This window comes from Rhipicephalus microplus, unplaced genomic scaffold, assembly GCF_043290135.1.
Source record: "Rhipicephalus microplus isolate Deutch F79 unplaced genomic scaffold, USDA_Rmic scaffold_13, whole genome shotgun sequence".
Taxonomy (NCBI): domain Eukaryota; kingdom Metazoa; phylum Arthropoda; class Arachnida; order Ixodida; family Ixodidae; genus Rhipicephalus; species Rhipicephalus microplus.
The window spans coordinates 30,355,832-30,381,168 of NW_027464586.1; the positions used below are offsets into that span (position 1 = coordinate 30,355,832).

Genomic DNA, 25,337 nt, shown 5'->3' on the forward strand with positions numbered 1-25,337 from the left:
GCATAGATGACGAAGGGAAACGACACATTCAAACATGATAACCATGACACGGAAGTCATGTAAATCATCTGCTACTCCACCTCCTAACGCTAAGCTGATTTGATGGTGACATATCAACATTTCTCATTCGTGCTTCACATATCATTGATTCCCACTGTACGTGGGATCTGCCAATTTTTACGCAACCCGAATGCAATGACAGGAAGCAAAAATTTTGGTACCGATTAATCATGAGCCGGTGTCTGATGTGAGTAAATCAAAGTGGTTTAAACGCAGTCTTTACTCTGGGAAGACCGCTGTTTTAACACCGTCAATAGGGTAATATACATGAGCGCGTCTGTTGTTTGGGCGAAGCTTAGCACTGGTAATTTTATCCCCGCAAATCGCTGTAATCGCGAAGCGCAAAGAACCACTTCCTCCGTAGACGCCGACGGGAACGATGTAAGAGCACGCGATCTTCAGCGCTATGGCGTCAAGGATATTACGCAGCCAAAAGGCCGACCACGTATGCAGCTACATTTAGAAAAAGGTTCATTGCTTTTATGAACAGCTTCTAATTGCACTTTTACTACCAAAACGTTGGTGTTGCTCAATACTGGCAGGTCGCCAGTGTCACTTTCAAGGTGGCTATAGCGATTAGAGCAGCAAGATGGCAAGTTGGGCCAGTTGTATTACGTTCGTAATTGAAAATTGTGTTGAAGCGCACTAAATACAGACGGATAGAAGAGGCTGACAAGGACAGTGCCTGCTCTCACAACTCAAAGTTTATTAGTCAGAAAAAAGAATTTAAAGCGGATACATAGTCTTTCACGTTTGTGCATCAGAACAGGGTGCAACAGAAATCACTCGTGTCGGTTTTACGAAAATAGTTCATATTATGTGTCATTTATTATTATTTTTACTTGCAAAACACTTGCAAGTAGTACTTGAAAAGTTCATAAATGACACATAAACCTTCAGTTGTGCGAGCAAGCGCTGTCATTGTCAGCCTTTTCTGTCCGTCTATTTTTTAGTGCGCTTCTGCATACTTTTCGATTACATCGATTAGAGTCCCACTTTCGCAGATGGTATCACTCGCAAACAACCACTCGGTGATTGCATGAGCGACAAACAAAATATTTCATTACCACCACTGACTTCTTTTGTCCCGGCTTGATGAATACATATCACCTAAGGAATACGCTCTCATGCTTGCTCAGATTCTTCAATGTGAACTTGCTGAAACCGAGCGAAGCCATCGTTTACCGGGGTTGAAAAAAAAAGTGAAATGACGCCAGAAAACCAGAAAACTAGAAGCAGCAGAGGACAAAGAACTTGCACGGGTCACGCTTCTTAATAATAATGCGAGCGATCGTTCACCCAGAGTTTAAAATTTTTCTTTTTATATTTCCTTTTACGCTACGAAGTGTACAAATGTTAGCGTTCGGGGACTACAAGCGGAAGGATACGCTTTCGGACTTTGTAGCTTTGGCTGTGCTGCCGCAGAAAGTTGTAACCTAGTACAGAAAACACGTGCAGAAAAACAAGAGCATCACTACTAGCCCGTGTACGTGTTGCGCAAAGTGAATCGTGGTATTGCGTGAGCTGACCGCGTGACGAAAACAAGTGTGAAAGGGCAACATGACAACAATGACATGCAGATCATATACGACAATGGTTATTTGCCAAGCTCATGGTGCGTTCGCAACTGCTCAAACGAATGATAAATACTAATAATAAAGACATTTTTTTAGGATGTACATAATTGTCAGGTGGTAACAATAAATTGATAACGTGCCTCTGATATACATAATTTACTTGCCATTCTCATTGTGCGCTCGTGGCTGTGTCGCTAGATTGACGCGTAAAAAATTTGGTATTGCGTGACTTGACTGTATGGCGGACATAAAACAAGGATATTAACCTGAAAATCATGACTTGCATGTCATATATGACACAAATGACTGGTCATGCTCATGGTGCAGCCGCGTTCACTTTGTCAGCTTAATATTTACCATTGGCGTATTGTGTGACGTGGCTGTTGCGAACGTAAATGACAGATGGCAACATAAAAATCTTGAAGTGCATTTTGCAGCATGCTGTCTAATATCTGATGCTCTACTAAGAGCAAGGCGCCTTAAGTGGAGAGGTTCCTCCTGAAACCCTGTGAGGAATCAGATCATGGTCTTCAAGAAAGTTGGTTAGTCTGCGAGCTTCATGACCTTACCAACTTAGAACCGTCAGCGACATCGGCCTTATATTTTCCAGCTGTAGTCACCTTCCAAGTTTAGTTATCATAACTATGCAGACCATTTTCCACTGTCATGGAATACGTCCCTTTTCCCAGCATTCGTTAACGAAAACTGTGAGTTGCTATATCGATGTGATCCAGAATTTGAAGCGTTTTCTCAGTAACCCCGTCCGATCCGGGTGCCAGTTGTTTTGTCTTGAGTATGTGCAAAACCACACGTATTTTAAGAATGCTAAACTGTCTATCTAAGCTTTCAATGCAGTGCCTTGGTATTCAGAGTTTGGCACGAGTATGGCTCAATTAGTGTATCTGAGTTTGTGCGAAAGTTTGTCGTTGGTTCCTTCATAGTCGTTTATTATCTTATTGACTTCTGCCTATCTGCCGTTTTGGTCTCCTTTCGCTCCAGTATAAACCTACGGAGATTCTACGCCATGTTAACCCTACCCTACTATCCATTCTATTACACGTCTCTTTCCACGGGGACTCGCAAAGCTGTAATTGGTATTCCTCGATGCCTTTATTTACTTTAGCTATTCTCTTACGTGAAATCTTATAGCGTCGTTGTGCATTTCATCGGGCTTGTGGGCTACTTGTAGCCTGCCTTGTTTGCAGAAGCTTACTATCTAGAACCTGGAGGTTCGCCTCGGCCGGGACCTCACGCATTGCCTCTACAACAACTCACCTCGGTGTTGAGGTCCAGTTTTCCATACTTTTCAGGCACCTTTTCGAGCACCTTATATTTACAACTGACTTTTCTACTTAACAAAGATACATGAGGGTATTCGGAAGCGCAAAACACAAATTACGCAAAAAGAAGTAGACAAGACTATTTTTTCCTATGTATTTTGTGCTTTATGTTTCAAAATACCTTCATGAATCAGTACGAAGTTGTCTAAATTTCTGTTCTTTTAACAAAGGTACACTCAACGTATGTTCATGACTTCGGCGTTTCCAGGATTACGCGAATAATAATGGCTCCAGTTCATCTCTAGCATCTATGTAGAACTTACTTCGACCTATCAGACAGACGACAAGTGTTACGCCCATCGCCGTTTGCAAAAAAAAAGGCCGCCAGAAAACTTAAGCAAATCTTGGCTTAAAGCCTCAGTCAATGCATGCAGGACCCACTTTGATGCACGAATGCACCTTTATTGGTTGATATAGCAAGATTTTAGCAAACAATAATAAATGACTTGCGACGTCTCTTTGCCGCAGGGTGGCATGTACGTGTTCCAGTTATTCGAGTACTACGCTGCCAGTGGGTTCGCGCTGCTGTTCCTTATCTTCTTTGAAGTGGTATCCATATCTTGGTCATATGGTGAGTACACAATATACCTACTAAACATGAAAAGTGTATCAGAATCTCTTGGTGTAAATCGTTAGCATTGTAGCCAATGAAGTGGAAAGCATGAAATTTATGAAAAACACATATATTTTGTAAATAGAGACAGCAGCCTTTACTTGGTCCTAATTACTATAAAACGTCTTAAATATAAAATTGCCCCTTCTAAAAGGAGGCTTTTTTTCTGGAGCACAATGCAGCTTCGCTAAACTTTCTTCAGCATGGTTGCACAAGTATATTTCACGTGCAGAGTTCCTGCATATTCCTTATTTCTGGTAGCTCGTATGCTTCCAAATAATGGCTGCAATCTGATAAAAATGGGCTTGGCGGCTTTTCCTCGAAAAAAAAACAACAACTGCGAAATGAACCAGCAGAACCACGGCTTTTATTTTGCAGTGTTCATGTGCCTTCATAAAAAAATAAAGATGTGTTGCGCCTTGAAAATAACCAGCGGGAAATAAGCTCATGAGTATTTAGACACAACAAGGCTAAGTAAAGCAAAGCGGATTCTAATATTATCACTCGATTTATATTCCATGGCTACATTGTATGTTAGTTCTCACTATTATTTTGTATACCAAAGCAAAACGACCCCTTGAAATTTCCACTTCTCTCCTACAATGGGAAGCATGTAGCTAGACTTAAGCTCCAGCATTCACGAATGTTTCGAATAATTTCACAGAGCTTAGTATACGCCGATCATTTTTAGCGAGCTCAGGGCACAGCAGTGCTATATATATATATATATATATATATATATATATATATATATATATATATATATATATATATATATTTATATATATATATATATATATATATATATATATATATATATATATATATATATATATATATATATATATGTATATATATATATAGTGGAATAATTATTCAATGGGCCAGTTAGTCTTCGTGAAGGTATGGGATATGGCACAACGGGAGCGTTGTCAACAAGGATAAATATATTAATTTATTTTCCAACAGTTTCGGGAGGGTCCCCTGATGAAGGGAGGACCCCTCCCGAAACTGTTGGGAAATAAATAAGTATATTTTATTTATCCTTGTTGACAACGTTCCCGTTGTGCCATATCCCATACCTATATATATATATATATATATATATATATATATATATATATATATATATATATATATATATATATATATATATATATATATATATATATATATATATATATAGGCAGGCATGGTAGTTGAGTGGCCGTAGCGTTGCATATATTCAAGTAAATCCTCCGGGACCGGTCACAACGTGGTTTATTTCGACGTTTCGGCCTAGAGTCTGGCCTTCATCAGGATTGCAAATCCTGATGAAGGCCAGATTATATATATATTATATATATATATATATATATATATGACGTATGAAGCGAGGAAGCGATGGTTGATAGAGGCCGAGAAGGAAGAAGTCAGAACGGAATAAACATTGGGTATGAGCCAGGCCACGTCTCCCAATTCATCAAAGCGTCACACAAGTCGACAGGATGAAGACCTCCCAGCCACTTCATCAGTGTCTCATCGTCGACACAGTTCTCCACAAGACACCCTGAGCATACATGGACTTCCGTGCAAGCGCCTAGCATTACGCATCGACCAGCATCATGTCAGAAGCATCTACTGACCTTCCCACCCCCAAGTACACCGGAGCAGCAGACGATGAACCCGTACAAGACTGGTTCGACCTGTTTCAGTTCCACGCTACCGCTGCATCTTGGTCTGAACGGGAGATGATTACGAATCTCAGCGACTACGTCACCGGTGAGGCATTTAAATTTTACCTCACCCACATATTCGACAACGACGAGTCTTGGCAAAAGATAAAAGAGGAAATGATTGTCTGGTTTGAAGACTCTAATGAAGATTCAATTAGAACACACGCTCTCAGTGCATTCGAACTCAGTCATCGCAGTCATAAGCAGCCTTCACGCATACGAGCACAGAGCATGAATTTACAATTCCCGTCAGGTGAAGTTAGCCACATGCTCATGGAAAGGCCACGCTGTGTCGTTTTCCCAACCTTCTACCTATGCCCTCATGCGCGCAAATATCGTCAATGCTTAACTCTCCGCTGCATTAAAGAATTGAATCCACTATTGATGACTCAAATGCATTGAATACTTGGTGCCACATGCGGACTTTTCAAACTGACTTGGTATTCAGCTCAGCAGTTCCACAAAGACAAAAGCATTCAGAATCAGCATCTTGTGAAGAAAAGTCTTTTGCAGAAGCGTCTAGTGTTCATCAATCACAAGATCGAAGCGACGTCAATCCAGTGCACAACCTCACTGCCAACACTGAAAACAAAAGCGTAGGTGTGACTTCTGATGACACAAGTACCCTTCAGGCAACGACAAATAATGAGCGGTTTATGAATACAGAAGATTCAAGTGCGCGAACCCCCCCCCCCCCCCCCCCCATTGGCTTGCGCCAGAAACAGCTGCATTGGTTGGCGCCGTAGAAGCCTGCGGAGGGCTTGCAAAGAATCCGGGCACACCACGATCAATGTCGCACTACAAGCAAGTCGATGACACCAAGAAACTACAACGCCAACGTATTCTTCATCATTGTCAACGACGAAAGAAAACTTCATCGAAACCCCTCTTAAGGCTCAAAGAACATTGCGAAAAGGCCCATTGTCGTAGATACATTCTCCACCAGAGATTGAAAATACGCCTTCGATCAAAACATCTGCGACATAGCTATATAAAAATCTCCAAAAGCCACAAAAGCACCCCTTGTACTCGGAAGGAACACAGGCAGCGCCCAATCAACCTCGATCAACGAGCACGCAAGCTGCCTGCACGGCCTGTGTATCACCCACGACGAGACATTCGATGCCTACAATATGAGAACTGTCGATTCTGCAAGATGTTAGAACCTCGTTCGTTCTTCACAAGAATGACAGCTCTGATTACCCCTATCTCTACGTCCCAAGCATTTTTGTGTTATTTAGGACACAACCAGCAGCCTCGCCCACCAGAACTCCTGCGTTAATCGGACTGGTGCACGCTCCCCTGAAGTCTTTGAAAGTTTACGGAAGTCCCCTGGAGCATAGAACCAATTGTGAATTTTGACATTTGTGACTTTTCAACTTCTCCTTGTTTACTTTTTCTTGTTCGTAATTCATGCCTTCTTTCGGGGGGAGGGGGAATCGTGTGACGTATGAAGCGAGGAAGCGATGGTTGGTAGAGGCCGAGAAGGAAGAAGTCAGAACGGAATAAACATGAGGTATGAGCCAGGCCACGTCTCCCAATTCATCAAAGCATCATATATATATATATATATATATATACATATGTATATATATATATATATATATATATATATATATATATATATATATATATATATATATATATATTGTAATGAATCTGAATAACGGACGCTTTGTTGTTACTGAAGAAGACGATGACGACCAGTGGCAGTAGTAGTAGCTCGTGCACGCCGCTTGCCAGTAGCCAGGCTTGCCTCATAAAGCACCTTTCGTCAAGCTTTGTGTGAACCTTTCTCGACGTACAACACCTCTATTTTACGTGGTGGAGGAGCCGGGGTTCCCATCAACCTGTCACTTCGCAATCGGACGCTACCCTCACCGCTCACCATGAATGCTCCTGGTCCTTCTCATGCTGCCCCACCAACGACAGTCTTCTGTACTGGCGTGCCTCGGCAAAGCGACCCACCAATTTTTCGCGGCGACGACGAACAAGACGTGAAGAACTGGCTTGTCGAGTACGAAATCGTAAACGCTTCCAACAAATCGAATGCCTGCGACCAGCTCACGAACATGCGCTTTCACCTTAATGATGTGGCCAGCCTCTGTTTTAAGAACCACAAAGCCGAAATCACCGACTGATCCGCCTTCAAGACCACCATCGCTGCGGTCTTCGGTCGTCCCACCGTGCACTGGCTTCGCGCGGAACAGTGTCTGCGTAGTCGAGTTAAGCGCAGGTACGAGACCTTTAAAAGTTACATCCAAGATGTCTTGTCTCTTTGCAAGAGCGTCGATGCATCTCTAACCGAACACGACAAAATTAAGCACATCATCAATTAAGTTGATGACGACACCTTCCAGATGCTCGTCGCTAGGAACCCACAGGCTGTCACCGATGTTGTCCAGCCCTATTCGTCGCCGCCTATTCTGCGACACTACGACCCATCAACACCCACAGAGATCCACACCGACGCTAGTGGTGTCGGGCTAGGCGCTATTCTTGCGCAGCAGAAAGACGGCTTCAAAGAGTACGTGGTTGCCTATGCAAGCTGAACTCTTACCAAAGCCGAAATAAACTATAATAAACTATTCCGTCACTGAAAACAAATGCCTCGCCATTATTTGGGCGATAGAGAAATTTCGACCTTACGTGTACGTGCGCCCTTTCGACGTCGTGACTGACCACCACGCCCTCTGCTGGTTGTCGTCACTGAAGGATCTAAGCGGTCGCCTCGCCCGATGGGCATTACGCCTCCAAGAATATAATATTCGCGTGGTCTATCGCTCCGGCCGGAAACATTCGGACGCAGACGCCCTATCCCGTTCGCCTCTACCCCCTGACCCGGACTGCTACGAAAGTCTAACCTGTGACGCCACTGCTGTCCCCATCGCCGACATGCCATCTGAGCAACGCAAGGACCCTTGGGTTGCTTCGATTCTAGACATCGTGGCTGGGTGGACGACTTCTCCCCCTACTCGCACGTTGCGTCCGCAAGTCGAGCACTTCACCACTCGCGGCAACGTGCTGTAGCGACGCAACAACGCACCCAATGGACGTCACTGGCTACTCTTGATTCCACGTCATCTGCGATGCGAAATTCGTTGCACGTTTCATGGCAACCCCCAATGTGGCCACTCAGGTTTCCTGAAGACTTATTCTCGCACACGGCTCCGATATTACTGGCGTGGCATGTACCATTTTATACGACAATACGTTCGGGCTTGCTCGACGTGCCAGAGACGATAGACTCCCGCTCATCACGCCAGCGGTACCTTATTACCCTTGCCATGTTCATCCCGACCATTCGGTCGTGTCGGCACTGATATCTATGGTTCCCTTCGCAACACTGTAGACGGTAACCGCTGGATCTTAGTTGCCATCGACTACCTCACGCGGTAAGCCGAAACTTCATTCCTTCCCTCGTCTACAACAAAAGATGTTGCGACTTTCATTCTTCACAACATCGTATTACGTCATGGAGCACCTCAAGAGTTACTGAGTGATCGTGGTCACGTCTTGTCAGACGTCATCACAGCATTGCTGCGGGAGTATCACGTCGTTCACCGCACTACAAGCGCCTATCATCCCCAGACTAATTGAATGACAGAGTGCTTCAACCGCACCCTTGGTGATGTGCTGTCTATGTGCATCTCGTCAGACCACTCCAATTGGGACCGAGTGCTCCCGTTTATCACGTTCGCCTATGATACCGCCATTCAAAGCACTACTGGGTTCTCTCCATTTTTCCTCTTTTTACGTACGCGAATTTCGTGCACATGGGCACCATTCTTTCGTAAAGACCTGACTCTTCAGAGTCCACGACACTGTCTTAAGCCGCTACATACGCTGAAGAATACCGCCAACTGGCAAGATCATTCACAACCCAAGACCAAGGACGCCAAAAGCACCATCATGACGCATCAACTAACACTTCCTACGATTCAGGTTCACTCTTCTTGCTGCATGTCCCTTCTGCTACACCTGGCCTTCTACCAAGTTGGTCACCAAGTATCACGGCCCATGTCGTATAGTACGAAAAACGTCACCGGTGAATTACTTCATCGAGCCACTGGAACCATCTTCTGACCAACTTCGACGTGGCCAGGAAATTGTCCACGTGTCGAGACTTAAGCCCTGCTACAACCCTCCCGTGTCTACTTGTCCATAGGTCCCCAGAATGGCTCCTTATTTCGCGGAGAGCAATTGTAATGAATCTGATTACCGGACGCTCTGCAGTTACTGAAGAAAACGATGACCATCGGTGACAGTAGTAGTAGCTCTCGCACGCCGCTCGCCATAACCAGGCCTGCCTCATAAAGCACCTTTCGCCAAGCTGCGTCTGAACCTTTCTCGACGTACAATACATCTATTTTAAATAATATATATATATATATATATATATATATATATATATATATATATATAGACGGGAGAATCTATGGGACTATATATATATATATATACATACATATATATATCTGAGGCAGCAAAGTGCAATCAACTGAGACACCTAAGATACATTTTGGCATTCGAAGCCCCGCATCGATATATATATATATATATATATATATATATATATATATATATATATATATATATATATATATATATATATTTATATATATATATATATATATATATATATGTATATATATATAGTCCCGTAGATCCTCCGTGAGTAGTAACAACGTGGTTTATTTCGACGTTTCGGCCTAGAGTCTGGCCTTCATCAGGATTAAAGGTACAGTTTGTTGGTGCTCAGCTTTATACAATCTCAAATCACAGGGCAAGGAAAGAGGAAAAAAGACAGAAAAGGAAAAAGAAAAGAAAAAAGAAAAGGAAAAGAAAAAGAAGAAGAAAGAGAAAAAAAGAAGAGAAAAATAATATACGGTGGACTCCCCTCGGGCGCCCCCCTTCATCTCCCTCCCCCTTCTCCCCTTCACCTTTCTGATGTCAGTGGTCTGCGTATGCTTCCTTTCACTAACGCATACCTCCCGACCAGACGGCGCCTCCTGGCACTGGCGGTTCGGTGTGGGGCAAAAAAGAGCTTTTTTAGGAAGTTCTAAGCCTTTAACTACTCGGAGTCCCGTCAACATTTCGTCGCAGAAAGAGGGGTGCCCCGTATTGTGGCAGAGGCTGGTAAGCGGACGCAATGCGAATTCCTTGCCCGCTTCTGGATTACGCGTGTAGTGGGGGCCTCCCGGCTGTGTACAGGGTTGCTTTTGGGCATGTCATGCATGGCACAATTGATTGGGTAGTAAAATAAGACAGAAAACAGACGACAGCTGCACTTAGGAAGGGTAGTTACACTTGGAATTGTTTTGGGTTGTCCAGTGCCCTTTGCAGCTGCAGTGCCGTGAACTCTGTTACTGTTATCATTATTGCCGCTATTGTTTTCTAATGCTTTAATTGCTGCAAGTGTACCAGGATTCTCATTTATTTCTCTATCGAGGGTGTTGAATTGGTGGATAAGGTATGACTCTCGTTGTTCACGTTCTCGATTTGATTTAAATCCTGTCTCTAAGAGCGTTACTGATAGTTTGTCGAATCAGTAACGCTCTTAGAGACGGGATTTAAGTCAAATCGAGAGCGTGAACAACGAGAGTCATACCTTATCCACCGATTTAACACACTTGATAGAGAAATAAATCAGAATCCTGGTACGCTTGCAGAAATTAAAGCATTCAAAAACAATAGCGGCAATAATGATAATAGTAACTGTGTTCACGGCAAGGCAAGGAATTCGGCAAGGCAAGGGCAAGGAATTCGCATTGCGCCCGCCTACCAGCCTCTGCCGCAATACGGGGCACCCCTCTTTTTACGACGAAATGTTGACAGGGCGCCGAGTAGTTAAAGGCTTAGAACTTCCTAAAATGCCCGCTTACCAGCCTCTGCCACAATACGCGGCACCCCTCTTTCTACGACGAAATGTTGACGGGACTCCGAGTAGTTAAAGGCTTAGAACTTCCTAAAAAAGCTCTTTTTTGCCCCACACCGAACCGCCAGTGCCAGGAGGCGCCGTCTGGTCGGGAGGTATGCGTTAGTGAAAGGAAGCATACGCAGACCGCTGACATCAGAAAGGTGAAAGGCAGAAGGGGGAGGGAAATGAAGGGGGAATTGGAAGGAAGAGTGGAAGGGGGGCGCCCGAGGGGAGTCCACCGTATATTATTTTTCTCTTCTTTTTGTCTCTTTTTTTCTTCTTTCTCTTTTTCTTTTTCTTTTCTTTTTCCTTTTCTGTCTTTTTTCCTCTTTCCTTGCCCTCTGATTTGAGATTGTATCAAGCTGAGCACTAAGAAACTGCACCTTTAATCTTGATGAAGGCCAGACTCTAGGCCGAAACGTCGAAATAAACCACGTTGTGACACCTCACGGACGATCTACTGGACTATATGCAACGCTACGGCCACTCAACCACCATGCCTGCCTATATATATATATATATATATATATATATATATATATATATATATATATATATATATATATATATATATATATATATATATATATATATATATATATATATATATATGACGCTACGATGACTGGGAGACGTGGCCTGGCTCATACCCCATGTTTATTCTACTCTCCACTTCTTCCTCATTTTCTACCAACCATCGCTCATACGTCACACATCCAGAACGCCACAGTCAGCCTCGCCCACCAGAACTTCTGCGTAAACCGGACTGCTGCACGATCTCCTGAAGTCTTTGAAAGTTTACGGAACTCCCCTGAAGCATAGAACCGATTATGAATTTTGACATTTGTGACTTTTCAATCTCTCCTTGTTTACTACTTCTCGTTCGTAATCCGTGCCTTCTTTCGGGGGGAGGGGGAATCGTGTGACGTATGAGCGACGGTTGGTAGAAGATGAGGAAGAAGTGGAGAATGAAATAAACATGGGGTATGAGCCAGGCCACGTCTGCCATTCATCGTAGCGTCATATATATATATATATATATATATATATATATATATATATGTATATATATATATATATATATATATATATATATATATATATATATATATATATATATATATATATATATATATATATAACGAGAGTCCACCGCCGACTGGGCACTCTCCTTATCGCCTTCTTACTGGCCGAAGACCACACTTGGTATGGTAGAGCAACATCACGACAAGAACAACATCAATCAGAATCCTATCGCGTATTATGCCCAACCCACTCCTTCAGACATGTGTGACACACACCTCGGTAACATGGGCCTTGGTATGTCGGTATGTGCCACAGGGCATTGGCACTCCATACTTGCCCAGGAATGGCGAGAAAAGATCCCATCAATTTATATGCGATTGCTTTGGGAAAAGCCGACATTGGCAGCGATGACCCGATAAGCGAAAAATAAGTAAGCCACCCCATATCCATGATTGATTGATTGATTGATTGATATGTGGGGTTTAACGTCCCAAAACCACTATATGATTATGAGAGACGCCGTAGTGGAGGGCTCCGGAAATTTAGACCACCTGGGGTTCTTTAACGTGCACCTAAATCTGAGCACACGGGCCTACAACAATATCCACGAAGTGAATCATGATGAGTGGGCCAAAACCTTTCTCTATCTGTACGTTCATCCGTAGGTCAAATATACGAAAACCACCAGCGCCATTTAGTTATATTATTTCGAAAAACATATGCACACAATGCTATTCATTGAGCAATTCATAAAATTTAGGTGGCGACGTACTACTACTACTACTACTACTACTGCTACTACCACTACTACTACAGCTGCTGCTGCTGCTGATGCTGCTACAAAGAAGTGAACAACCCACAATCTAAGAAGCTTCATTCCTAAAATCAGGATCCCAACAGGAATTGAACCTGTACAATCTGCGAGGCAGTTGTCTATTTTACCACAGAGCCATATCAGGTCTCAAAAATACTTTGGAAAAAGACTATTCAGGCTAATTGTTGGTGTGATTTCAATTGTAGCCGTAGTTCCCGCTAGCTTTTAGGAGCAAAGCTGCTTAGGGTGTAGGGTAGTCTCTCGTCATCCATCGCAGCCACCCCGGGCGCTCGGAGTGCTCACCAGATGGCTCTGCGCTGCTCGCTCTACTTCGACGCATAGGCGACGTGTGCTTTAGTGTCATAGGAGACAGATGGACAGACGGACGCATGGACAGGCAGAAAAAAGCACTAACATAACGACGGATGGAAGGACAGACAGACAGACAGACAGACAGACAGACAGACAGACAGACAGACAGACAGACAGACAGACAGACAGATGGACGGATGGGCAGGCAGATGGGCAGACACAGACAGACGGCCAGACACATCGACGGACAGAAGTAAGGACGGACGGACAGACAGCAGACAGACACAGACATGTGACTGAATGCATAGAGAGGCTGACAGAGAGACACAATGACGGACAAGCGCACGGTAGTACTAACATACATTCAGGCAGATGAACAGACACAGACAGAAAAACAGATGAATGGGCGGACTGACAGGCTGACAGACAGATGAACAGATGCATGGACGAACAGACACACAGATGGACATATGGATGAACAGACAAAGAAACATATGGACAGACAGACAGACAGACAGACTGATTACACAGACAGTCAAACGAATGGGCAGACGGACAGGCGAGAGACAGGCACTCATGCAGACGGACAGACTCAGGTATACACAGAGTTATGAACATACAGACAGGCAAGCAGACTGAGGGCCGAAACCCATAACCTCGAAAATGCTCGCTAAAGCGACGAATGACACGACGTAGATTGCCTTCGCGCGAACAGTTGCTAGCGCAGGCAAACCTCATTCACGTGACGGCTTCGCCGAGCAAACTTCACCGTTGCTTGCATGAGGCCGTCTACTCGTACCAAAACAACCGCGTAGTGAGTGGTAGGCAATTTAAAAATAAAATCTGCTGTACTTTAATCGAACGGAACGTGTTTATTAATGCCTTGCAGCACTTTTTATGTGCACGTGCATAAATATTAGGTTATTTTGTCGTTGTGCACGCGTGTCTCGGGCGGAGAGAAACATGAGTAAAAGTGGTGATTCCACGACACATGAAGAGAACCGACAGTACGACAGTCATGTACATCTTGTTCCGGCGCTTGGAGCACAGCACTTCCGGGCGATGGGGGACGGTTTCCAAATCTGGCAAACCGAGCGATCGCGCGTGAACAACCAGGTGATACATCGCGCGAACGCCTTGTTTCGTCGCTCATAGCACCGCTCGTCGCTGTCGTGTGCATTTTCGCGTTTATGGCGTTTGACGTTGACTGACAGAAGGACGAGCAGACAGACAGGTGGAAGACAGATAGGCAGACGCGTAGACGGAGACTGATGGACGGGCGGACAGACAGACAGAAAAACAGCCCGGCGGATGGACGAATGGACGAATGGACGGATCGATGGACAGAAACATACAGGCAGAGAGACGAACAACAAAGGCATAGATGGACGCACAGGCAGGCACAGATGCAGATAGACTGACCGGCATATCTACGGACAGACAAACCATTGGGCAGACAGAGAGACTGACAGTTGGGCAGACACTTAGACGGATGGACAGAGGGACAGAGAGGCGGACATACATACAGACAGACAGACAGTGAAACACAGGCAGACAGGCAGACAGACAGATGGACGGACAGACAGACAAATTGATGGCCACACAGACAGACAGACGGACACACAGATAAACGAACCGACACAGACAAATGGATGGACGGTCAGACAGACTGACAGACAGGTGGACAGATGGACGGACGGATGGACAATCAGACAGACTGGCAAAGAGAAAGAAGAATAGATATATCGATAGACTGACGGAGACAGACAGATGAATGAACAGACTGGTGGCCAGGTGGAGGACGACTGGATGGACAGACATATGGACATACTGCTGAGTCTACCACGGGAAAACGTTGGCTTGACGTGCGAAACCAGACACGCAAAGAAACGAGCGCAGGGTAGGGCTGCACGTGAGCATGCAATAAAACAAAATAAGGGTTCCACCAGGGCAGCGCGGGTGTCGATCTCTTCTCTGTCTCAAAATTATTATTGCCGAAACCTGGGAGCAGGCCGACATCCTCCTCAACAATCCAGTACAAAGAATGGAAAACTCACGAAGACATCGAGGTGCCCTTCGAGGTTGACACATTACCGGCTTTCGCCGACTTGCAGGAATGTGTTTATAGGCTTCGCGACAAGAACATGGCTCTCGCCGAGCTGCATAGAGAAATTGCCGACACCCTCGGTGGTGGAACAGTTTGACGCGGAAATTCTGGGTGCTTTGAATTATTATGACAGAATCGTGAAGGCCATCAGCAGGTTTCGATCTGTGATTAACGCGTGTGCACCGGTTGGTTCGGCCATCAGCATAACTAACCAGCCGAGGCATGTGGGTACGAGTGATGAATCCAGCAACTCCATGAAAGCTGCCTGCTTGGACACCTCGGCGACACCCTCGCCGACCACAGCAGACCATTCGTGGCTGTCTCTAATATTTCGTTAGTGGCACTGGCGGAAGTGCTGGGTAAATGCGCCTCGGCTCCGAATTTTCGGCCGACACGCCGGGCTACTTGGAGACATCTACAGCTCCTACGGCAAGAAGCAGTCGCCGCCTGCGAGGACTATCTCTCGAATACGATCCTCTCTCTCAAGACGAGATGGCAACCGTGACTACCAACCAGGCGAGTCAAACCAACGACGCCTATTCTCTTCTCCCGCATGTTTTTCATGCTCCACAAACACCACGCTCATTTCATGGAGACATTTATGAAAATGTTGATGACTGGCTTGACCACTTCTCTCTTAGCCGTGCAAGCGCTACTGGGCTTTTTGCGAACTACTGGCCTGTCGGAACGCCTCTGAGTGGACTGATTTTGTGTGTGCGTGTGTGTCGGTGTTTTTCTCTTATTTATTTTTTAACTCTCCCTTTCTGTTTCAGCCCCCTATTCCCCAACCCCAGTTTAGGGTAGCATACCGGATACTAGCATCTGGTTAACCTCCCTACCTTCCTTTTTTTCTCGTGTCTCTCTCTTCTTCTATCAAGTTGCCAACATCAACGAATGGGATGAAGCTTGCGGAGAGTTTACTTTGCGTTGGAAGACTCTGCCAAAACGTGGTATGAGAATCACGAGGGTTCTTTTGCGACGTGGCAACAATTCAGCCGACAGTTTCGCGATGCGTACCGCAGCGCCGAAAGGAAAGAGGGAGTGGAGCAGGCCATCTCCTCTCGGAACCAACGACCAAACGAGAGAGTGTTTTGATGCTTGGCGAGGACATGCTTCGACTCTTCAAGCGTGCCGACCCTTCAATGTCCGAGGAAAACAACGTGCGGCATTTAATGCGCAAGGTAAAAGAGCAGCTCTTCGGTGGACTCATGCGCAATCCACCAACGACTGTGGCTGAGTTCACAAATGAGGCAACCACAATGGACCGCACTCCCCAGCATCGGTCGTCACAGTATGGACGCCACTACGTCACCACTGCTGGATGCTCCACCAGGGCTGACAGCGAGAGGCCTGCCCTCGCAGAGTTCATAAGAAGCGTCGTACGGGACGAGCTGCGCCAACTCCAAGCAGCGGGACCCCAATCACCCGTAAATGCTCTCGCAGACTTAATCTGAAATGACATCCGACTCGTGGTCACCCACTCAAACTAACAAGGCCTGAGGCCCCTATGCTGACTCATGCGGCGGCCCTGCGATCTCCTAAGAGACATGCTCTTGATCCCACTATGCGGACAATGAATCAGGCTAGTGCTACGAAGGCGAGACGCCATTACGGTTCCGAAGGCGCCAGTGCTCCGAACTCCGCCACCAAGGTCACCAGCCGTTTGGTAGCGTGTGTTACTCAGCTCGCGACTGCTTCTGCACAGAGCTGATAGACAAGCGGACGAGACGACGGTGAGTTAAAACAAGATTTGTGCACAGCACAGAAAGAGGGGAGTTACAAATTCGGCACTGGGGCTGACAGCTTAGGAACTCGAAGAGCCGAGATGCCTTCTCTCGCACACATACGTCGGCTTCTCTCTGACACCTAGGTGAACTGCTGGCGACACGCCGCTTGGCTTTTTTATAAGCACCGGATGGATCTTTGCGTCACCAAAGTCCCACCAGAAGCGCCGCTGGCCATGGTGTCAGAATCCTTCAACGGGGACCCACCACTGAGCGTGGTTGCACCCAAATACTAGGGATGTTGTCACGCATTACGTAAGACTAGAAAGCACCGATTGCCTCATCGAGCTCACTCTGCGTTTCTTGACAGACCGGCGCCGCCGCTTGAAGACGTCGTTGAGTTGATCGCGTCAGGCGGGCGCGATCGCTGGCCGTGACACAGATTGCCTTTGAAGAGGCATTGGCGTTCGGTGTGGACTCACAGGCGTAACAGCACCCCCACCGCAAGAAAATTCGCCGGAAAAACGAGCTGCTTCCGCGTGGCTTGATATCGGGCGCGCTGGTTCGCCAGGTCCCTCCAGGTTTGCCTCCTGGGCCATGGGGAAAATGTAGCTCCAGGCACAATTTCGTGAACACATCCTCTTCTTGAGGACGGATCCCAGCTACACTGGCTTGTTGCCAGAACTTGTCGGCCAGCTCCACTCGTCTTCTCTGACGACTTTTGGTCTCAGCACTTGTCGATGGTTCTGCAACTTGTCAAGAATGGTTCGACAACAGGCAACACACGACACAAGCAAGAGCCCTCGGTTACCCGACAGAACACCAGATAAAGTACAGTACAACATATGCCTAGCTACGTGTCTATCGGATTTGCGTTCCCTCCACATCAAAAGGTACATGTGAGACACAAGACTCCTCAAATGAGAACTCAAATTTATACGCGTACAACAACGCAAAGAAATAGAATGCAACGCAAAGTTGGCCCCTTGTGATCACTCTGGCCGAGAGTGCACAGCTGAGGCCGTGATAAGGACAAAGTTTTGCCACGAATCGCCAGCGAGACCAAAAAGATGGAGAAGGTACTAACTAAAACGCACAGCTGAATGCGTCTGAATTAGTGTTTCGCATTGCTTTTTTTTTTTTGTAGGGAAAGTCAAAGTTATGCTGTTGGAGTATCATGCTCCACCTCAGTAAACGGTCACTTTTAGGCGACATGTTATTTACCCAGGTTAGAAGACAATTGTCCGTTTCGACCACAAAGCACGAACCGGAGATATAACAGGCTAGGTTTTGAACGGCCTACGAAAGGCAAGCGCATTGCTTTTCAGAGGTACCGTATGCCTCTTCTCTCCCTGCAGCTGAGTTATCGACTTAAACACGAAACTGGCCTTTCGTTGCCAGCACTGTCTACCTGGCACAGTATAGCTACCATGCCGTGATTACTCTTGTCGCATTGATTGACAAATCTCTTAGAGAAATAGGGTGCCAAGAGAACGAGCTTTTCGCTTGGGGCCTGTTTCAGCTTGCAAAACGCATTCTCTTTTTCTGAGTCCCATATTACTTGAACCGGCTCGTACTTTCGAAGTGCATCAGTTAGAGGGCCGGCAATGCTAGAGTAGTATTGCACGTAAGGCTGAGAGTACCAGCAAGCCCAAGAATGCCGTTACCTCAGATTTTGTGGTTGGTCGTGGATAGTTCACGACGGCGGCTACCTTAATTTCTGAAGGTCTACGCCGGCCATGCCCCACAACGTGTCCCAGGTACGACACCTCGCCGCGCCCTAGGTGCCATTTAGTAGGTTTCGTGGTAACACCAGCTTCTTTCAACCTGTTCCGCACGCCGCGTAAATGCTCCATATGTTCTTCCCTGTTGTTTTAAAAGATGGCGACATCGTCAAGACACGGTAGAGCGAACTCAGAGAGGCCTTTAGGCCCGTGGTTCTTTAAGCCTGAAAAACAAAAGGGCGCATTTTTCAATCCATAGCTTAGCTTAAGTGGACGATACGTCCCGAATGGAGAAACGAATGCGGCATAGCGGCTAGCACGCTCCGTAAGGGAGACTTGCCAATACCCTCGCATGAGGTCTAACGTTGAAATATAGCTAGAATTGGACACTTTCTACCCTCCCCTCTGGATTTCGTATCGGAAAGTTTGGTCTCGAGTTATGGCATTAAGACGCCGATAATCGATGCATGGCCTCGACTTTTTCCCCAGCACTTGAACCCATATTAGAGGGCCTGTATAGTCACTCTCGCTCGGTACTATGACTCCCAACTCCAGCATTTTATCGATCTCTTTTTTCATGATCTGCTTTTGCTCAGGGAACATCAATATGGCTTGCTATGGATTGGCTCCTCACAAGTTAGCTCGATATCGTGTTCGATCACCTTCGTGGTTCCGGGACGGTCCGAAAACACGTCTTCGAACTCGGAAACAATCCTTTTTTAGGTCCTCGTTCAGGACTTCACTTAACCTAGGCTCTAGGTTCAACTGCTCCAAGATTACCTCCGATCCCCTTTCGATTACATCACTAGAACTCAAAGTTTCTGCTCCCTCTTCCTCTGAAGCAATAAACAGCAGATTTACGACCGCTTGACGTTGAACGTATGGTTTCATCAAGTTACAGTGGTAAATTTTGTTCAGCCGCCTTCCTAATTTCACTTCCTAATCGATATCAGAAAGCTTTCATATTACTTTTGCGGACCCTTCCCAATGAACCTCAAGCTTCTTCTTTTTGGACGGCAGCACCAGCATTACCTGACTACCTACTTCAAAGGTGCGCTTCTTCGCCGACTTGTCTAGTACTCCTTCGACAACACTTGCGCAGCCTTCATATGGCTTTCCACAAGATCTTTCGTTTTTCCAAGCCTCTGAAGGAGGTCTAGAACATCCACAACTACATTAGGGTCCTCATCGAATTCTTCCCTGGACTCACCAAGCATTCGCTAGGGTGTTCTGCCATACACAAGCACTGCATGGCTAAAACCAGTGCTCCCATGAGGGGTTGATCTCAAATCGAACAAAGCGGGAGGAATACACGCTCTTCAATGGAATTTTTGCTTGTAGCAAAGAGCTCACAGTATCGGTTTCAGAACGGAATGCGTGCGCTCTACCGGATTAGATTGCGGGTGATGGATCGAGCTGTGCACTACTTTAATTCCGCATTTATTAAAGAAGGTACAGGTAACACAGCTGGTGAAGACACTACCATTGTCGCATCACATTTCTGAAGGAAATCCGACGCGTGCAAATATAGATAGCAGTGCATTCATGACTTGAAGGGAATTGAGCTCTTTAAGTGGTATTGCTTCTGGAAATTTTGTGACAACACAGAGGGCCGTCAGGCTGTACGGACAACCTTGCCTTGACTCTGGAAATGGCCCAACGATACCAATTACTAGGTGCCAAAAAGGTTCTGTGATAATTGGCACAAGCTTCATGGGTGCCTTCCACTTGTCCGTGGATCTTCCCTCTCTCTGACAAGTCTCACATGAGTGTAAAAAGCCTTCGATATCCTTACAGGATTTCGACCATTAAAACTCAAGGAAACTCTAGCCTTGGTCTTTTTTATGCCGAGATACCCTGCCCATGACTTTTCATGCGCCAGTTCCAATAGTTAGCGACGATACTTTTGTGGCAACAAGAGCTGCTCATACTTGCGACCTGCGCATTTGTGTAGCCCCAATACAGGAGCCCTGCTTTCTCAAAAAAGGAACCATTCTTTTTCTTCTATTCCAAAGTTTACGCTTTCCATTAGCGCTTTATTCGAGAGGTCCTCATGCTGCTCTCGAATGAGCATTTCTCGATCAACCTCAACAGCTCACTCCAACTTTCCGCTCAAGGCGAGTGCTTTGCACCCCTCTCGCTCTGACTCAATGGTGCCATGTCGTCTCCTCCGCCTACAGAGACCTCGACAGTCGCCTCGGCGACGGGCCGCTCGAGTGACTGCTCAAATAACTCACATGGAGAATTTTCTGTCCGAGGTTCTGTCGACTCATCGCCAAGGTCACACAGATCAGCAGCATTTGCAGGTAGTGTTTCGCCATATTGAACAAAATCAAGCTCTTTCAAAAGCTTCCGTGCCTGCGATCGCGTAAGGGCCATGTACGCTAGGTTGAAGAAGAACGATTTACCCTGCTCTTTGAGAAGCTGCTCTGAGTTATTAGAAAATAGATGAGGAAAACGATCGAGAAGCGCAGCAGACACAGCCGCTTCTGTGTGAAGCTTACGGAACGGGCCTTTTTTGACAACCGTAGCGATTGGTAAGCAAGCACTCTGCTCCTCGGCGACTTGTGTGATCCACGCGCATTCTCCTGTAGAGTCATCCAGAGACACCAACGAAGAATGAACAACGTCCACGGTTGCCACTGAGTCTCGAAGAGCTCGACATGTTTTCCCATTCACACTAATTTCTTGGAGATACGGCTCTAACAACCGCATGTTCTTTTCCGATTCTCGTATTGTTTCGAAAGCAAACTTTTGCTTACAGTTTATCGCGATGTGCCTTTCCTTTTTGCAGTTGTAGCAGATTAGCAGCTCCTGTGATTCAAACGCCCGTGTGGTCTCAGTGCGTCGTTCAAGAACATCACTTGATTTCTCCACTTCCGTTTGTCATTCCCCTAAAGTGTCCTTCGTAAGAGACGGGTCCTTCCAGAAATTACGGTGCGGAGCGGTTTGTTCTTGATCAGGTTTTTTTGAAAAGCCCTCTTTCATCCTTTTCAACGCGCACTGCCCTGCTATGCAACTTTCAGCGAGTATAATACTCCTCAGCTACCTATGCTGCTTTGTTTATCTGTACTTTACCAACTTTGTCCTGCAGCCAAAGCTTGACATCTTCCTCGATGCAGCGGTAGAATTGCTCCAATGCAGTGCATTGTACAACTTTATCGCGATCGTCATAAACATCTTCGCCCTTGAGCCATTCAATTAAATCGGCTTTAAGACGAAACGCGAAGTCAACGCGCGACTCATTTCCTTTTTTTAGCATACCAGAACCTTTCCCTGAAAGCCTCAGGCGACAACTTATAACGTCTCAAGAGAACTTTCTTAACTTCGTCATAGCTCTCAAACGCTTCCCTCGACAAGCACGTTCTCACGTCGGACACTTCACCGTGAAGAACAGCTAACAGGTTCCGCACTCAAAGAGACCGCTCCAAAGCGTTTCGCTCACAGAATGTGTTCAAACTTGACGAGATACTTCGCCATGACCTAACCTACTACGAACGGTGGCAGTTGGTCCTGAATTTTATAACCGCTGACCTGAACAGTCGCAGAAGCTACACTAGGCGCTTGCGAACACTGTAGGATTGCCAATTTTATTCGTTTCAACTCGAGGCGCTCCTGTGTCTCGGCATCCTCAAACTCGCGACGTTCGCGCCTTTCCGCTTCTTCATGTTCGCGAACTTCTACTTTTCGCCTATCAGCTTCCTCGCGGCGTGCTTTGATATCTGCCCAGGCCTCATCAACTTATTCAGCTGACACTCTTTTATCCTTCGTGATCTCAAAGATCGCTTTCTTTCATTTCGCATAGCCCAAAGTAATGCCAAGTTCCTCACAAATTTACAAATTTCAATGAGTTCCTTCACTCTAAGGTTCTCCATCGTTTACACTAGCCTCTTGCTGTTTGCCCCTGTTTAGAATTTACTTGCCATACTCACTGTAAGTCTACTAGCAAGACGCGCAAGCATCTTTTAACACTGCCGTGTTTACACCCTTCTCATTAACTTTGTTGGTTTCAAAGCACTCCGACTAGGCTTGAAACGATCAAAGCTCACTCACTAATTCTTCACACAGCCCTCCTCTAAACTATTATAACATATGCTAGAGTATAGTCTGGGGAACTGAGGGGAAAACATCAGGCACTCACCGCATAGATGTCGCGGACGCCGGCCCATCCCACCGCTGCCACTACTGTTACGAAGGCGAGACGCCAACACGTTCCCGAAGGCGCCACTGCTCCGAACTCCACCGTCAAGGTCACCATCTGCTCGGTAGCGTTTGTTATTCAGCTTCGCACGTAAAGGCGGGCCAATTCTGACAATTTGTGGAACCGCTTTAGCCGAAGTCACTGCAATGTCTACGCTGCATGAAGCTCGGTCACGTGAGAAGCGTTTGCGAGGAAAATTGAGTATGTTCTCGCTGCGCTGAAATCCATCCCGCCGCCACTTGTACAGCCGCTGTTCTCAAATGTTCAAATTGCGATAAACCCTACGAAGCTTCCTCAAATACTGCCAAAGAATAAAAAATAGTGGTATTGAGGCTAATCGCGAGAGGCCACACATCGCGTCGCGAGGCCACCGCAATCATCAGAAAGTGGTGCCGTAGGCTCCGAAGTTCATCAGAAAATTCCAATGCCTCTGCATCCACAGCACCCATTCAATATTTTGCATCACCATCTCCTTCTGAACCCGGATGGTACTCGGCTGGTATGAAGCAGAACGCAGTGGAAAGCATGGTTTCTGTAGATTACACTTGACCTACATTGCCAAAGGTGCAGCCACATGGATCAGCAATGATTGATACCAACAAGACCACCATGGACACAACGGCCACAGTTCGCGACCTTCGTTGCCCAAGTCGCAGCCACATGCTGATTTACAGCGCATCTCGGCATTACCAGGAAACAAACCTATCCTAATAGTTCTTCAGTCACTGTTCGACACTCTTCAAGTGTTCGTTGGTAGGCTGGAATCACGGCACACTGAGGCCGTACAACAGGTACTGGACGTTCTACGTTCAGTGCTTGGTAGCCTTCAGCAGGCACCATGCACCGACGACCTACGGTGAAACGTGATACGTGATACGCCTTACGAGGAATGAATTCTGGGCGAGTTGGTATTTCTTAACTGCAAAGACGGCACAAAAGCGACAAGATACGAAAAAGGAACACACACAAGCGTAGCCTAGCAACTGAAAGTTTATGTGGATGACATCACCTCAAGCACAAGACATGAATCTCTGGCTAGCAAAGAGCAGACACTTTCAGAGGTTGCAAAGGCAGTAGAAAATTATTTTATGGCTAGCGGGCTTGGATTTGCCCCAGATAATCTGAAAATACAAGGGTGCATGGAAAAAGATACGAAAGTAATGGAAACAAAGACATACACATTGATGGCGTCAAAGTTCATGAGGCAACCGTCGCACCAATTCTGAGTTACTGGGTTCAGAGTAAAGCAAGATGAGGGAACCACGCAGCAAACATATGAAAACTAGCTTCAATAAAAGGTGCGCTAGTGATCCAGAGAATAACATACCACTAAAAGAGAATGAAGCAAGGAGACACAATTAGATGGGTACAGGAACTTGCACTAAGTCAGATAACGTACAGTTTAGCTTTCCCTGCACTAAATGAATCAGAAGAAGGAAACATCAAGTTCAATGTTCAGGGGTGCCCACAAAGTTGCCCTAGGGCTACAGGTTAGCACACCATCACAGAATCTATTCGTACTCGGTATCTGAAACAAAAACCCTGAGCTAAAGACAGCGGTACTACCTGTGCAGAGATATCATCGAACTCAGGCGGAAGCGGGGGGAAGCATACTGCTAGGGTGGGCTTCCCGCTGCACGCTCAGTACCTGGACGAGGCCCTTATAGCAATCCCGGATCCCGTCCACAGCAAGATCTCGATCTCTTTGCTGCCCAAGATTATGGGCGTAAAAGCAAACAAGCAGAGCAGAGGAGAAAGTGCGATGGCTCCGAAAAACGTTCAAAAACAAATCAAATGTTATGTATGCGAACGCTTCAGGTATAGTTTTAAACTGTCAGTTTATCAGTATTTGGCCGTGAGAACAGCATATAGTGGCATGGGCTTCCCTGTACATGCCCTCGATCGCCAAGGTAGAATGCTTTGCCATTGCCCTTGTTATCAATGGGCAGTAACAGATGGACTAACTACAGACGATTATCTCCGAATCACCTGAAGCGTGCCATTTCTTTTAGAAAGGCCACCTCCGAATAAAAAGAAGTGAATTCTTTGGCGGCAAATTGACGAACATACACACGCTCATCTGGTGTGCAGGCCTGGAGGGAAACGAAACTGCTCGAGGGCTCAGGAGCCTCGACTGTACTTTTAGTCCTTCAAAATACTCCAGGATAACAAGAGTGACAACGACCCACCCAGAACAACCCCTC

General features: G+C 46.1%; 1 protein-coding gene across 3 annotated transcripts in view; it reads left to right on the forward strand.

Moving 5' to 3' along the window:
• The window catches only part of Gat (sodium- and chloride-dependent GABA transporter), an 879,924-nt gene that overhangs the window by 826,094 nt on the left and 28,493 nt on the right, over positions 1-25,337 (forward strand). For all 3 annotated transcript variants that reach the window (XM_037414907.2, XM_075882687.1, XM_075882688.1), the window contains one exon: positions 3,446-3,548. In XM_037414907.2, the coding sequence (XP_037270804.1) occupies positions 3,446-3,548 (103 nt within the window). The remainder of the gene's footprint in view (positions 1-3,445; positions 3,549-25,337) is intronic.